This window comes from Piliocolobus tephrosceles, chromosome 3 (genome assembly GCF_002776525.5).
Source record: "Piliocolobus tephrosceles isolate RC106 chromosome 3, ASM277652v3, whole genome shotgun sequence".
Classification (NCBI taxonomy): domain Eukaryota; kingdom Metazoa; phylum Chordata; class Mammalia; order Primates; family Cercopithecidae; genus Piliocolobus; species Piliocolobus tephrosceles.
The window spans coordinates 89,635,659-89,653,220 of NC_045436.1; the positions used below are offsets into that span (position 1 = coordinate 89,635,659).

Sequence of the window (17,562 nt, forward strand, 5' to 3'; positions counted from 1 at the left end):
TCTAAAATGTACTGAAGACATCTTTTACCTGAGACAATGTGCAGCAGTCAGAACCCAACAGCCACCAATATAAATTCCCCCACAGGTGATTCCTTTGGCATCCTTAATTCCCACCTGCCATGGGAAGTCTCCCTGTAAAAGACATTTGCGTGGTCACTGCCATTCTAACAGATAACGATACAAACAGCCCTAAGATATTTCCATGGCAAGACTCCCAGTCTCTTATAATTACATCATCCTCCTGCCCCTTCCCCCCCACCAATTTAGGCTGTTTCTGGGCAGTTGTGTTGTGACTTTTCATGCGAGTTTACCAGTTGTGCTGGCTTTCCTCCCACAATTCGTTTCCTTCGAATGTGCATTCTGTTTTTAACTCCACAAGATAATTTAGGTAATAATGATTTTATCCTTCTTCTTTCTTCAAGAAAGGAAGAGATTATATCATTATTATCTTGAACCCATTAACCTTTTTAACACACTTCTTGATTATGCCACCAAAACAGCAGAGGCACAGTCAGTACAAGACAGGCTGGAATCATTAATAAATTATTTTGAATGCTAAACCATACTATTCATCTTATTTAAAAATTCTGGCTTGATATTAAAATTGGCTTGATTCTCTGAAGTTCTGCCTAAAGATGGACTAGTGGCAGAAAGGGGCTGGCCAAGAGGTTAAACATTTACCAGTCTCTAGCTTATAAAGGATGCCACATGTCCAGGCACTGTGACAGAGGCAGCTCAGAAGGGAATCACATTCTGAAATCACCAGGATAAACTAACAACATGGCAAACTGTGTCTTTTGTGTTCTTTCCCTCCCTCCCTCCTTCCCTCTCTCCCTCCCTCCCTTCCTTCCTTCCTTCCTTCCTTCCTCCCTCCCCTTTCCTCCCTTCCCTCCCTCTTTCCTTCCTTCCTCCCTTCCTTCCTTCCTTCCTTCCTTCCTTCCTTCCTTCCTTCCTTCCTTCCTTCCTTCCTTCCTTCCTTTTCTTTCTGTCTTTCTCTCTCTCACCCCCCCCCTTTCTTTCTCTCTCTTTCTTTCTCTCTTTCTTACATGGAGTCTCGCTCTTGTAGCCCAGGCTGGAGTGCAGCGGCATGATCTCAGCTCGCTGCAACCTCCGCCTCCCGGGTTCAAGGGATTCTCCTGCTTCAGCCTCCCAAGTATCTGGGATTACAGGTGCCCATCACCACGCCCAGCTAATTTTTCTATTTTTAGTAGAGATGGGGTTTCACCATGTTGGCAAGGCTGGTCTCGAACTACTAACCTCATGTGATCCACCTGCCTTGGCTTCCCAAAGTGCTGGGATTACAGGCGTGAGCCACCATGCCCAGCCATAGTTTTTAGTTTCTAGAGGCTGTTTATATGGAACTCTTTTATTAATATCAATGTTAACATAGTGATAGTAAGTACTTTCTATATGCCAGGCCCCATACTGAGTCTTTGTATATAGTTTATCTCATTTAATCATCCTATTAACCCTGAGAGGTGATGTGCCAGTGACCCCAGAACAAATGGGTTAGCGGGCTGGGGAGTGTTTTTAGCCATTTGACATGTGACAATGTTTTCTTCCTCTGTCTGTGAGCATGCAGACGTCTGGCACATTTGTCATGAGAAAACATGGTAGAGAAAAGTTTATGACATGAATTTTCCAAAGAATTTATGATGATTGAAGAAAGTAATAGATGTCCCTTTATTTCCTCTCTATATTTTAACATGTCATGAAAATTTTAGTAAACTTGCTTCTTAGCCCCAGATGAGAAAGGAAAATGAATATTGCTGTTAATAATTTTGGGCATACCAAAAAATGTTAGGCCCCCAAGAAAAAGTGGTTGTGGTATGGAGGCTAAAGCAACTCCATCTTGGATACTAATCTGCCATGTTAGCTTCTGATTAACTCCAATTCTGGGAAGGCCGCTGAGATTTCCAGTTTATCTATTATTCCCTGTATAAGAGCATGCACTTACTGTAAATCCTGCCCTTATGGCAAATTGCTACCCATTAGCTCTGAAGCATGTGCGCCCCTCCCCTACAGTATATAATCTCTGGGTCTGGAGAGAACTAGCACAAAGATCCACCATCTTGTCTCACTGTTGTCCAGGACACAGACATGGCTTCCATTAGTAAGTCCCTATTAAATGTTTCTTTGTAAGGAACCGGATATGTTAGTCTCTTTGGCCTCTCAGCTTCCTTAGACTATGGGGGCAGATTTGTGTGAACCTGCCCACTGTGAAACACATGGATAGAAGATGGTTTTTTTTTGGTCTCCCCCATCCTAAGAACTGGGGTGTGGGAAGATTGTGATAGTAAGTTTTTGCTTAGACCTTTGAAGGAAGAGGGATCTCATGCTCTGAGGACTGTGAAACCAGCTTAGGTAGTATCTGCAAATGAATGTTATCCTGAGTAAAAATAAAGGGCCATTGCTGAAAATCCCTTTTGACTAATATCCATAGCTTTGAGATCTAAATCTTTTTTTTTTTGTTTTGTTTTTGAGATGGAGTCTCACTCCATTGCCCAGGCTGGAGTGCAGTGGCACAATCTTGGCTCACTGCAACCTCTGTCTCCCTGGTTCAAGTGATTCTCCTGCCTCAGCCTCCTGAGTACCTGGGATTACAGGCACCTGCTACCACTCCTGGCTAATTTTTACATTTTTGTAGAGATGGGGTTTCACCATGTTGGCCAGGCTGATCCTGAACTCCTGACCTCAAGTAATCCACCTGCTTTGGCCTCCCAAAGTGCTGGGATTACAGGCCTGAGCCACTGTGCCTGGCCTTAAATCTTTTACTCATTGCCTGATTTTTAATGATTGTTACTTAATTTTGGTTACTGACAATTAGAAAGAAGTCTACATGAACTTTATTTAAAAATCCCACTGAAACAGGGAGCTATTTTATTCCCAATTTGTATTTGAGGTTAAGTTACTCAAGTCTTAAGTTTTTATACCTAATACATAACTGAGTCAGGATTTAATGTAAGTCTGTCTGAGTAGAAAATCTCTGATCAATTGCTATCTTCCCGGGAACTTAATACTTTAATTTAATTTGGCTTTTAGCGCACAACTGGCCAAGGTACAGATCTTCAAAGGTCTCCTATTACCATGATTTAAAACATTGTGAAAGAATGGTTAATTCAGTTAACATCTATTATTTTTTCTGTTTCAAAAAATTATGTTATGAGTCATGCTTGAGAGCTGGTTGTTTTTTGACAAAACTGACCTGACAGAGTTCATATCAAATAGAAAAGGCTTATGTAGGATTGGAGTATTGTTTTCACTTCAAAATTAGCCATATGAATTAATCCAGTTTTTTTTTTTTTTTGAGACGGAGTCTCGCTCTGCCGCCCAGGCTGGAGTGCAGTGGCCGGATCTCAGTTCACTGCAAGCTCCGCCTCCAGGGTTTTACGCCATTCTCCTGCCTTAGCCTCCCTAGTAGCTGGGACTACAGGCGCCCACCACATAGCCCGGCTAGTTTTTCGTATTTTTTAGTAGAGACGGGGTTTCACCGTGTTAGCCAGGATGGTCTCGATCTCCTGACCTCCTGATACGCCCGCCTCGGCCTCCCAAAGTGCTGGGATTACAGGCTTGAGCCACCGCGCCCGGCTGAATTAATCCAGTTTTAAAAGCAATTCTCGAGAATCATTTTAGCTTACTTTTCTTAAAAGTGATAGAGATAGGAGAAGAATAATGTCATATTTTTAAATTTAAATTGATACCAAAATTAATTGTTGCTTGAATCAATTATATATACATGCAAATGACACTGAAATTACAGCCTAAACCAGTGAGCCACCAATAAAAAAGTATAATGTTAACTTACCTGCATCAATGTCAGCAGTCAAAATTTCTGTTTCTTCTATGATAAAAAAAAGAATCCAATGTTTAAAGTTGCTAATTATGGTCAAAATTAAATCATTAAAATCATTTAAACATTGATTATAATTTTCTGCCTTAAAACTTGGCCTCCCTTTTATAAAGGACTGTATAAAATCCCCAAGGCATGTCATCTTATTTCCTTTCTATAATTAGGTAATTGTAAAGGCTCAAGATGCACTGTATAGAAATTCTTGCTGGCACAAGCTAGAGATATCTGTTGGTACTAGTGAATGTTGAGACTCATGGTGTCACAGTTTCCTGTAGTTAGAACGGGCAAAATGCACAGCCCAGAAAGGGAAGGCTTCTCTTTCAACTCTTTGCATCCCCAAGTTATTTATATATATATATATATAATATATAAAATAGTATATATAATATATGATATATTTATTATATATAAATGAATATATATTATTTATATTTTATATATTATAAATTATAAATAATTATATATTATTATTTTATTATTTATATTTTATTTATATTATAAATATATATTATTTATATATTTTATATATAAATGGGCAAATAATTACATATTTTATTATAAATAATATATATTTATAATAAAATATAAATAATAATATAATATAAATAAAATATAAATATAAATATAATATAATAAAATATAAATAATAACATAAATAATATTATTTATAATATTAATATTATAATAAAATATAATATAATAATAAAAATAATATAAATAAAATATAAATATAATAAAATATAAATAATAATATAAATAATTATTTATATTTTATAATATATAATTATATCTTATATGTAAGATATTATATATTTGATATTTATATAAAATATATATATATAAAATATATATTTTTGAGACAGAGTCTCACTCTGTTGCCTAGACTGGAGTGCAGTGGCAAGATCTCGGTTCACTGCAACCTCCAGCTTCTGGGTCCAAGCGATTCTCCTGCCTCAGCCTCCCGAGTAGCTGGGATTACAGGCATGCATCACCATGCCCTGCTAATTTCTGTATTTTTAGTAGAAACAGGGTTTCGCCATATTAGTCTGGCTGGTCTTGAACTCCTGACCTCGTGATTCACCCGTCTCGGCCTCCCAAAGTGCTGGGATTACAGGCGTGAGCTACTGCACCCAGCCACCCAAGGTGTTTACATAAGGTAGGGAGCAGTCATCAGCACTGACCAAGGGAATCCTGAGCTCACAGGAAAAAGGCTCCTCTCAGTTTGTACAGGTATGGGTTAGCATTAGGCATCTGGGATGCAGAAGTAAACAAGAAAAAAAAAAAATCTTTTTTTTTTTTTTTTTTAGATTTTTTTCTTGAAGTTATACCAGATGTTTTCATCTTTGCTCTGCCATCCTAGAACATTTCTGTGGACAGAATCATTATTTCCTTGACCTGGGTATCTGAAGGCGAATTCCCACCAACATGTTGCTCTGTCATGGATGAGGATATGGCTGGGGATAGCATAGATCAGAATGGCAGCATCACTTTGCTGCATTCCTGTGTCTTGTCACTGAGTTTGCCAAGTTCTCTTTGGGACAGGTATATGAGTGTTCGTTATGCCACACACCTAAGTTGTTTTCTAGGGCAGAGAGAGGCTTTGCTCAGATGCATTCACAAAAGCACCCTTGTGATTCAGAGACGACTCAAATATTTACGTTCAATACCCAACAAAGGAAGATGGTAAAGTCAAGTGTAGCTGAGGTGTACTAGGTATTAGAAGAACAGTATTAACTTGATTTTATATAATGAAAGCTGAGGTGTACTAGGTATTAGAAGAACAGCTAGTACATCTTTGATTATATAAAAATTAAGGATTTCTATTCAACAAATCTCACATGGATAGAGGTAACAGATGAGAGACAGCATGGAAGAAGGTATCTGTAATGTTTAAAACTGACAATGGATTAATTTCTAGACTGTAAAAGGAACCCTTGCAAAATCAATAAGAAAAATTACAATGAAAGAAATATAAAATTAAGCAAAGGATGTGAACCAGTGAAAGGATAGAGAAAAGAAAAGGAAGATGAAACTAAAAAGTCAGTACACACATGAAGAGAAACCCAGAATCACTTGTTAATATAAGAATTCAAGTTAATAAACAATGCCATCACTTGACAGCAGGAGAAACATGCTTGATGTTGGTGGGGTTGAAGAGAACCCTCAGGCATTATTGGTGGAAGTAAGGACTGGTATATAACAGCACTGCCAAAGAACAGACAGGCACTAGTAGTCAAATTAAGGATATGCATACTCCAAGACTCAACTTACTACCATGGTTTGAGTGTGTCCCCCAAAATTCATGTGTTGGAAATTTAATCCCCAACACAACAGTGTTGGGAAGTGGGGCCTAATAAGAAGGGATTAGGTCATGAGGGCTCTTCCCTCATGTATACATTAACGTCGTTATCTCGGGAGTGGGTTAGTTGTAGTGAGAGTGGGCTTGTTATATATAAAAGTGAGTTCGGACTCCTCTTGTTCCCTTGCTCTCTTGCCTTTCCACCTCCTGCCATGGGATGATGGAGCAAGAAGGCCCTTGACAGATGCGGGCCCTGTGACCTTGGACCTCACAACCTCCAAAACTGTAAGAAATAGATTTATTTTCTTCATAAATTAACCAGTCTGTGGTATTCTGTTATAGCAACACAAAAGAAGACACTTGCCCAGCTAGATGCCTCAAAGAAATCCTCCCACACATACTTAAGGAGAGGATATTCATCACAGTATGACTGTGACTGTGGGCTGAAAGTCCATTACTGAGAAAGTGGAGAGTAAATTGTGCAAGATAAACACAGTGGAGTATTTTATACAGCAGTTAAAAGCAACAAATTAGATGAACACAAAGTAATACAGACAGGTCTTTAAAATGTAATGAGTTGTGAAAAGAAAAAAGGAAATACAGATCTACAAGACAATACTATGTGAATAAAAAATGTATCCTTGCAAAATAACAATACACATTGGATAAGAATGCATGCAAACAAAAAGACATACATATTAAGTCACTTAAAAATGGTTGCCTATTGGGGGAGAGGAATGGGAGTAAGGTATAGTAATAAAGAGGCATAAATGAGTCAAACAAGACAGGGACTTTGCTTGACCCCTGACGATCATGTATAAGGAGCTGAGGAGTATCATAATGCATCATGTTGCCCCTGAGATCTGAAACTAGGGAAGGAGCAGGAAGGAAAGGAGGGAGGGAGGGAGGGAAAAAAGGAATAGAGAAGGAGGAGGAGAAGGAGGAGAAGGAGGAGGAGGAGGGAAGAGAAGAAGAAGAAGGAGAAAAAGAAGAAGAAGAGAAAAAAAGGAACAAGAAGCAGAGGAAGGAGGAGGAGGAGGAGGAGGAACAGCAGCTTCAGAGGGCAAAATGACCAGTGAGAGAGAATACAGTGAAATAATAGGCATTTAGAGCAAAGGGTGGTCTTGAGCTAGCCAGTCCCCCAGAAATCCTAAGAAATCCTGAGGAGGTGGCTCATGCCTGTAATCCCAGCACTTTGGGAGGCCGAGGCGGGTGGATCCCGAGGTCAGGAGTTCAAGACCAGCCTGGCCAAGATGGTGAAACCCTGTCTCTACTGAAAATACAAAAATTAGCCAGGTGTGGTGGCACATGCCTGTAATCTCAGCTACTCGGGAAGTTGAGGCAGAGAATTGCTTAAACCTGGGAGGTGGAGGTTGCAGTGAGCTGAGATCACACCACTGTACTCCAGCCTGGACTACAGAACTGAGACTCTGTCTCAAAAGAAAAAAAAAAAAAGAAAGAAAGAAATCCTGAGGAGGATCATGAACTTTGACATTATATGAACTGGGGATGTAAGTCATTTTACATGAATATTTTTCTAGTTCTTTTTTTTTTTTTTTTTGAGATGGAGTCTCACTCTGTCGCCCAGGCTGGAGTGCAGTGATGCGGTTTTGGCTCACTGCAAGCTCTGCCTCCCGGGTTTATGCCATTCTCCTGCCTCAGCCTCCCAAGTAGGTGGGACTACAGGTGCCCGCCACCATGCCCGACTAATTTTTTTTGGTATTTTCAGTAGAGACGGGGTTTCACCGTGTTAGCCAGGATGGTCTTGATCTCCTGACCTTGTGATCCGCACACCTCGGCCTCCCAAAGTGCTGAGATTACAGGCGTGAGCCACTGCACCCAGCCATTTGCATGAATATTTTTAAAAAGGGTGGTCCCAAAGAGCTAGAGGATGTGGGGACATCTGGCTGATACAAGTAAATAAGAAAATGCCTATCATGAAAAGATGTTATCTTTTCTCCAGTGGCAATTTCTTGAGGCACTACCTTGATTTTGAGGGAAAATGAAGAGGAGAAAGGTATTCAGCAAAGGTGAAATGGGCAGGGAAGAGTCCACTCTGGGTGGTGTTTTGGTCAGCAGGCTGTGGATGGGGTGTGTGAGAGTGAGTTTATCACACTGAGAAAAGGCCTCTATGCCTAAACTAATGTTCAGGCCGGGTTATTGCTAAAATGTGGTCATATAATGCTCCATTAACAGTTACATTAAAATGTAAGAAGACTATAGAACCTGAGTTTTGTTTCAATTTTTTAATATCCCCAAATCGTAATAAAAATTTTACCTTGAGCCACAGATGCAAAGCCTGAAGAAAACAAAAACAAAAACAAAAAATTTATCAAAGGATAATTTTTAACTGGGAAAAAATGCACACTATATCAATATACTATACATGTCATGAAAACCATTGCACCTTATTTCTGTTTTCTTCAGTAATAGAATTTTTCTGTAAGAATAGATTTACCTTGAATTGTAGGATGTCTAGCTGCTAAAAACAAAACAAAAAACTCACTATAGCAAAGAGATCGTTTTGATTTGAATAAAATATGCACAAATTATTAAATTTCAGATCAGTACAACTTAATAGTTAGAAGCATTACTAAAATGCAAAGGCAGAGCTCATCCCTAAATAAGAGTAAACCGAAATAACAATGATAGTTGGCCAAATGTGTTTTTGAAATAGATTTTTAAAAGATAAAAGGAGGTCAGGTGCAGTGGCTCATGCCTGTAATCCCAGCAACATGCCTTCCAAAGTGTTGGGATTACAGGTGTGAGCCACTGAGCCTGGCCAGGGCAGGGATTTTTGAAATGTTATTCACTAATGGAACCCCAGCACCTAGGGCAGGGACTGGCACACATAGTAGCAACTGAATAAATATTCATCAAGTAAATGAATACATATAATAAAGAGATTTTTCCTCCAGAAAGCACTGATGGAAGCAAAGAGTCAGTCTGTATAGCCTAGAATAGGTACATAAGAATATTTTTCACCATTGGAGATAATGTATCCAGAACACCAACTCATTGCTTTGAAACTTGGTAAGTAAAAGGAAAGAATTAAGCATTATTCTGCCTCTCTATAGATTTCTAGTTAATAAGTGCAGAAGGCATGATAAAATTAAAAATTGCCATTTTACAGCCCCTACTGACAAAATGGATGTAGGCAACAATTTAAAAGGCTGCTAAAACCATTAGACAAAATATTGTGGGGCGCTTTGAAGTGGAGACACCAAGCTGATCAAATAATCATCTTAGCATCACTAGAGGAGGGACAACCAGACACGAAGACACTATGTGTAATAGGAAATACATGCAAGACTCATCCAGAAATCTTGCCTAAGCCCGGGCACAGTGGCTCACGCCTGTAATGCCAGCACTTTGGGAGGCCAAGGCAGGCAGATCATTTGAGGCCCGGAGTTCGAGATCAGCCTGGCCAACATGATGAAACCCTGTCTCTGCTAAAAACAGAAAAATTAGCCAAGCGTGATGGCACACGCCTATAATCCCAGCTACTCAGGAGGCTGAGGCAGGAGAATCCCTTGAACCCAGGAGGCAGAGGTTGCAGTGAGCCTGCATTGTGCCACTGCACTCCAGCCTAGGCAATAGAGCAAAACTCTGTCTTTTTTTTTTTTTTTTTTTTGAGACGGAGTCTCACTCTGTCGCCCAGGCTGGAGTGCAGTGGCCGGATCTCAGCTCACTGCAAGCTCCGCCCCCCGGGTTTACGCCATTCTCCTGCCTCAGCCTCCCAAGTAGCTGGGACTACAGGCGCCCGCCACCTCGCCCGGCTAGTTTTTTGTATTTTTTAGTAGAGACGGGGTTTCACCATATTAGCCAGGATGGTCTCGATCTCCTGACCTCATGATCCGCCTGTCTCGGCCTCCCAAAGTGCTGGGATTACAGGCTTGAGCCACAGCGCCTGGCCGACTCTGTCTTAAAAAAAGAAAATAAAAATAATTCTTGCCTAAGATATTAAACCTTGCTCTTAAAAAAAATGTTTGTCATTGACTTGAAGCTCAAAACCTTGGTTATAATCAAGTCTCTTTAAATCCAGAATAAGAAGTATCCTATAGGCAAATTACTCAGTTTCTCTAAAAAAAAAAAAAAATTAATAGTATGAACAAAATTGGGGTAGGGAGGTGAGGAAGATAACTCTTGATGAATAAAGAAGACTTTAAAAATGTAATAACCAAACAGAACATTGAGATTCTTTTAGATCGTGATTTGAATATATTCATTCAAAAGAGACATTTTTGAGATAGTTGAGAAAATTTGAACATGGCTGTTACTAAATGATGTTAGTGAATTATTAATATAGTGAATTATTATATCTAAAATAGATTTTAGATATACTGAGAATTGATATATATATATATATATATATATTGCTTTTATCATTGGAGATGCATATAAATTATGTGATATGATGTCTAAAATTTACTTTAAAATACTCCAACAGGCCAGGTGCGGTCGCTCACGCCTGTAACCCCAGCACTTTGGGAGGCTGAGGCAGGCAGATCATCTGAGGTCAGGAGTTTGAGACCAACCTGGCCAACATGGTGAAACCCTGCTCTACTAAAATAAAAAAGTTAGCCAGGCGTGGTGGCAGGTGCCTGTAATCCCAGCTACTTGGGAGGCTGAGGCAGGAAAATCGCTTGAACCCGGCAGGTTGAGGTTGCAGTGAGGCAAGATTGTGCCATAGCACTCCAGCCTGGGCAACACAGCAAGACTCCACCTCAAAAAAGTAATAATAAATAATAAAATAAAATAAAATAAAATACTCCAACAAACATACATACAAAAAAACAAATTGGAAGAGAGATAAACAAGATGGGCAAACTATCAATAACTTGTAGGTGGAAAATGGGTACTTAGGGGTTGGTTCTAATGGTCTATTTTTTGTATGTGCAGTGAGAACGTCTTTCAACAGAAAGTTCTGCAATAACAAGTAGATATTTAGTGGATGAAAATATGGGGAGATGAACATTCCATAGTTCTGCAAATGCCCACTCAGTGTTCCTACTGCTACACCCATCTATGGTCCCTTTAAGATTATAGTTTATCTATAAAAAAAGTTTCAGAATCCCTGGATTCAATAATGAAAAAAGTCACTCCAAGACTTTAAATTACCTTCACAGCCAACTTCATCTTCCCCTGTAATGCAGTCCACCTCACCGTTGCATCGATACTGGCTTGGAATGCAAACATCCGATTTACAATGGAAGCTTCTGCCATGGCATGCTGTGCAAACATAAGTAGGAGAGGTTTTTTCAATCCTTAAAATTGAATGAGGCACAATCTGAAATTCAATAGTAAAGTTGTTTTTCCTCTTTTAGTCAGAAAAACGAATGTAGAGGATTTAGAGGCTAGATTTATGTCTACCTTTACAACACAGTTCATCACTTTGGTCTCCACAATCATTGATACCATCACAGGCCTTCGTCTGAGAAATGTATTTCCCATTCACACACTGAAAGGAGTCATTCGTTGGAGAATCTGTAAAGCAGGAATTATCTTTGTGAAATTTATTTATGGAGTGGTGGCATGACATCCTTATCAGAGTTTTGGGATAACTGAGTCATTAAGAGAAAGTTAAACTTCAAAAAAATGTATAAAATGTATCGGTGTTATCAACATAGTATATATGACTCATACAGAAAATGTCAAAGCTGGCTTATGGAGGCTCTTTTATTATCTCTGAAAGTCAGTATTTATTGTGAAAGTCTGTATTTGCTGAGATGGGGAGGAATGAAGAGTACATGCTGACACTGACAAACACTGGTTTCCACCCATTTCTTTCATGCTGCTACAAGCATCCTCACCCCTACTCCCAAGACTTGCTTGGGCAGTGCCATTTGTTTACATTTTGATGGTACTTGTTTTTAGCACTGAAAAGGGATGGGTATAGGTTTGGTCTTTAAAACTACACATATGACTAAAATATTCCAGTGTCATGAAGGAGGAGAAAAGTGGCAATGACTGCCTGAAAACTGAGGCACCAATGTGGTCACTTAAAGGTTTTAAATAAATTCATATATGCTGGCCCTTTTAAAGGAGATGCTGAGGTTTCTTCTTATGTTTGATTGACTTGTGCTTGCTATAGTAACTTTAATCCAGATGATCAAATGAAGCAAGGGGAGTCAGGTAACTTTGCTTCCCATTTATGAACCTGTAGAGAGGCAATGTTTGAATGGCAAATGGTACAATAGGGGAAAGGCACCAATTGAGGCTTTAAAGCCCAAAACTTGATATAATCTATATTATTGCCTCTGTGACTGGCAACTAGGCATCAATCATTTATTTACTATAGGCTTGGTGTAAAATAAACAACCTTCAAGGAAGGGAAAATAACTGGCAAATACTCCACCAACCTGCTTTCTGTGTGTAACACACCACATCAGCTAAATCCTGGTAACCCATAGTTCTTCTCTTAGTAAAAGTACATTCAGCCAAGCTGGTCTCTAATCCTCGGCAATGTACATGTAGACATTCAGTAGAATTTATAGAGAGATCAGACAACTTAAACCTTCTTTCACTATCAGCACCTCTGCAAATAGAACAAAGAAAACATTATGGTAGAATAACTGCACTTGGCATGTATAACCCTACTGTAGCAGGTAAGAAACTAGAGTAATATCTTCTCATTCTCTATATAGGAGTTACAGATTGGGTAAGATACTGAAACTCTGAGCCTCAATACCTTCATCTATAAAAGGGAATATAAGTACCTCACTGGATTTTGTAAAGATTAACTAAAACTTGGCTGGGGGTGGTGGCTTACACCTGTAATCCCAGCACTTTGAGAGGCCAGAGAGGGTGGATTACCTAGGTCAAGAGTTTGAGACCAGCTTGGTCAACATGGTGAAACTCCCATCTCTACCAAAAATACAAAAATCAGCTGGGTGTGGTGGCCCACACCCATAGTCTCAGCTACTCTGGAAGCTGAGGCAGGAGACTCACTGGAACCCAGGAGGCAGAGGTTGCAGAGAGCTGAGATCACGCCACTGCACTCCAGCCTGGGCAACAGAGCGAGACTCTGTCTCAAAAAAAAAAAAAAAAAAAAAAAAGATTTTCCATTTTTTCCTTTTGGTAATCTCTCTGCCTGCCCCATGCTGTAAACTTTAGCTGGTTGGTTCAATTATTGCTGAAGACTTGGGAGGTTAGGTTAGTTTAATTCTTATAGGTCAATTTTGCTTTTACAGTAAGCTACATCTTCACTTCAGCCTTGACAGTGTTAAGGTGCTATTTTGGCATCTGTGTGCCTTTGCTTGGACTTCTCAATTTGTTCAGAATTTGTGAGAAGAGATTGCCTCAGTGACGTATCATCCTAGAGATGATGATTTACAGTGAGCTATTCTTCTAGGACATTCAATAGTTCCTTGCTTCTCTCTAGAAGTAAATGGGGAAAATAGGTTAAAAATAAAAAATTGAGCAAAGATGCATCAGGTACATGGAAACAAAAATATAACAGTAATGACAATATAAACATTAGACTAACTAGGATAAAAGGCAAAAGTAAAACAAGGTGAAGCCAGGATGTGTAATTATTTCAGACCATGAGGCTGTGCCATGAGAACAAACAAGAGCCATTTGAGGCAAACTTATAGGTTAATAATCTGAAAAATGTACCAACCTAAAAATATCTAAAAATACTATATAAGAGGGCACGCCCAAGATGGCAGAATAGGAGCAGCTCCAGCCACCAGTTCCCAGCATGAGTGACAGAGAAGACGAGTGATTTATGCATTTTCAACTGAGGTACCAGGTTCATCTCACTGGGGAGTGCCAGACAATCAGTGCTGGTCAGCTGGTGCAGCCTGACCAGTGAGAGCTGAAGCAGGGCAAGACATTGCCTCCCCTGGGAAGTGCAAGGGGGAAGGGAATCCCTTTTCCTAGCCAAGGGAAACTGAGACAGACAACAACTGGAAAATCGGGTAACTCTCACCCTAATACTGCACTTTACCAAGGGTCTTAGCAAATGGCACACCAGGAGATTATATCCCACACCTGACCCAGAGGGTCCCACGCCCATGAAGCCTCCCTCATTGCTAGCACAGCAGTCTGAGATCTAACTGCAAGGTGGCAGTGAGGCTGGGGGTGGGGCGCCCGACATTGCTGAGGCTTAAGTGGGTAAACAAAGCCACCGAGAAGGTCAAATTGGGTGGAGCCCACCTCAGCTCAAGGAGGCCGACCTGCCCCTGTAGACTCCTCCTCTGGGGACAGGGCATAGCTAAACAAAAAGCAGCAGAAACCTTGGCAGAGGTAAATGCCCCTGTTTGATAGCTTTGAAGAGAGCAGTGGCTCTCCCAGCATGGAGGTTGAGATCTGAGAACAAACAGACTGCCTGCTCAAGTGGGTCCCTGAGTAGCCTAACTGGGACACATCCCCCACTAGGTGCAGACTGACATCTCACACCTCACACGGCAGGGTACACCACTGAGACGAAGCTTCCAGAGTGAGAATCAGACAGCAACACTCGCTGTTCAGCAATATTCTATCTTCTGCAGCCTCTGCTGCTGATACCCAGGCAAACAGGGTCTGGAGTAGACCTCAAGAAAACTCCAACAGACCTACAGCTGAGGGTCCTGACTGTTAGAAGGAAAACTAACAAACAGAAAGGACACCCACACCTAAACCCCATCAGTACGTCACCATCATCAAAGACCAAAGGCAGATAAAACCACAAAGATGGGGAAAAAGCAGTGCAGAAAAGCTGGAAATTCAAAATATCAGAGCACATCTCCTGCTCCAAAGGAATGCAGCTCATCACCACAACGGAACAAAGCTGGATGGAGAATAACTTTGACAAGCTGAGAGAAGAAGGCTTCAGTCAATCAAACTTCTCAGAGTTAAAGGTAACAAGCGCAAAGAAACTAAAAACCTTGAAAAAGGAATGGATGAATGGATAACTAGAATAATCATTGCAGAGAAGACCTTAAAAGAACTGATAGAGATGAAAACCATAACATGAGAAATACGTGACAAATGCACAAGTTTCAGTAACCGACGCGATCAACTGGAAGAAAGAGTATCAGTGATTGAAGATCAAATGAATGAAATGAAGTGAGAAGAGAAGTGTGGAGAAAAAAGAGGAAAAAGAAATGAACAAAGCATCCAAGTAGTATGGGATTATGTGAAAAGACCAAATCTATGTCTGATTGGTGTGCCTGAAAGTGAGGGGGAAAATGGAACCAAGTTGGAAAACACTCTTCAGGGTATCATCCAGGAGAATTTCCCCAACCTAGTAAGGCAGGCCAACATTCAAATTCAGGAAATACAGAGAACGCCACAAAGATACTCCTCGAGAAGAGCAACTCCAAGACACATAATTGTCAGATTCACCAAAGTTGAAATGAAGGAAAAAATGTTAAGGGCAGCCAGAGAGAAAGGTCGGGTTACACACAAAGGGAAGCCCATCAGACTAACAGCAGATATCTCAGCAGAAACTCTCCAAGCCAGAAGAGAGTGGAGGCCAATATTCAACATTCTTAAAGAAAAGAATTTTCAACCCAGAATTTCATAATTCTCCAGCCAAACTAAGTTTCATAAGTGAAGGAGAAATAAAATCCTTTACAGATAAGCAACTGCTTAGAGATTTTGTCACCACTAGGCCTGCCCTATAAGAGATCCTGAAGGAAGCACTAAACATGGAAAGGAACAACCGGTACCAACCATTGCAAAAACATGTCAAAATTTAAAGTCCATCGATGCTAGGAAAAAACTGCATCAACTAGTGAGCAAAATAACCAGTTAATATCATAATGACAGGATCAAGTTCACACATAACAATATTAACCTTAAATGTAAATGGACTAAATGCTCCAATCAAAAGACACAGACTGGCAAATTGGATGAAGAGTCAAGACCCATCAGTTTGCTGTATTCAGGAGACCCATCTCACATGCAGAGATACACACAGGCTCAAAATAAAGGGATGGAGGAAGATCTACCAAGCAAATGGAAAAGAAAAAAAAGCAGGGGTTGCAATCCTAGTCTCTGATAAAACAGACTTTAAACCATCAAAGATCAAAAGAGACAAAGAAGGCCATTACATAATAGTAAAGGGATCAATTCATCAGGAAGCGCTAACTATCCTAAATATATATGCACCCAATACAGGAGCACCCAGATTCATAAAGCAAGTCCTTAGAGACTTACAAAGAGACTTAGAACTCCCATACAATAATAATGGGAGACTTTAACACCCCACTGTCAACATTAGACAGATCAACAAGACAGAAAGTTAACAAGGATATCCAGGAATTGAACACAACTCGGCACCAAGTGGACCTAATAGACATCTATAGAACTCTCCACCCCAAATCAACAGAATATACATTCTTCTCAGCACCACATCGCACTTATTCCAAAATTGACCACACTGTTGGAAGTAAAGCACTCCTCAGCAAATGTAAAAGAACAGAAATTATAACAAACTGTCTCTCAGACCACAGTGCAATTAAACTAGAACTCAGGACTAAGAAACTCAATCAAAACCACTCAACTACATGGAAACTGAACAACCTGCTCCTGAATGACTACTGGGTACATAACAAAATGAAGGCAGAAATAAAGATGTTCTTTGAAACCAATGAGAACAAAGATACAACATACCAGAATCTCTGGGACACATTTAAAGCAGTGTGTAGAGGGAAATTTATAGCACTAAATGCCCACAAGAGAAAGCAGGAAAGATCTAAAAATGACACCCTAACATCACAATTAAAAGAACTAGAGAAGCAAGAGCAAGCACATTCAAAAGCTAGCAGAAGACAAGAAATAACTAAGATCAGAGCAGAACTGAAGGAGATAGAGACACAAAAAACTCTCCAAAAAATCAATGAATCCAGGAGTTGGTTTTTTGAAAAGATCAACAAAATTGATAGACCGCTAGCAAGACTAATAAAGAAGAAAAGAGAGAAGAATCAAATAGACGCAATAAAAAATGATAAAGGGGATATCACCACCGACCCCACAGAAATACAAACTACCATCAGAGAATACTATAAACACCTCTACACAAATAGACTAGAAAACCTAGAAGAAATGGATAATTTCCTGGACACTTACACTCTCCCAAGACTAAACCAGGAAGAAGTTGAATCCCTGAATAGACCAATAGCAGGCTCTGAAATTGAGGCAATAATTAATAGCCTACCAACCAATAAAAGTCCAGGACCAGATGAATTCACAGCCGAATTCTACCAGAGGTACAAAGAGGAGTTGGTACCCTTCCTTCTGAAATTATTCCAATCAATAGAAAAAGAGGGAATCCTCCCTAACTCATTTTATGAGGCCAACATCATCCTGATACCAAAGCCTGACAGAGATACAACCAAAAAAGAATTTTAGACCAATATCCCTGTGAACATTGATGCAAAAATCCTCAACAAAATACTGGCAAACCGAATCCAGCAACACA

The 17,562-nt window shown here is 39.9% G+C and overlaps 1 protein-coding gene across 5 annotated transcripts in view; it reads right to left on the reverse strand.

Moving 5' to 3' along the window:
• The window catches only part of CFI (complement factor I), a 72,622-nt gene that overhangs the window by 7,255 nt on the left and 47,805 nt on the right, over positions 1-17,562 (reverse strand). For all 5 annotated transcript variants that reach the window (XM_031935323.1, XM_023219935.1, XM_023219933.1 and 2 more), the window contains 7 exons: positions 12,512-12,687; positions 11,523-11,636; positions 11,271-11,381; positions 8,428-8,448; positions 3,806-3,841; positions 312-415; positions 29-132 (listed from right to left, as the gene is read on the reverse strand). In XM_031935323.1, coding sequence (XP_031791183.1) covers positions 29-132; positions 312-415; positions 3,806-3,841; positions 8,428-8,448; positions 11,271-11,381; positions 11,523-11,636; positions 12,512-12,560 — 539 coding nt within the window. In that variant the 5' untranslated portion in view covers positions 12,561-12,687. The remainder of the gene's footprint in view (positions 1-28; positions 133-311; positions 416-3,805; positions 3,842-8,427; positions 8,449-11,270; positions 11,382-11,522; positions 11,637-12,511; positions 12,688-17,562) is intronic.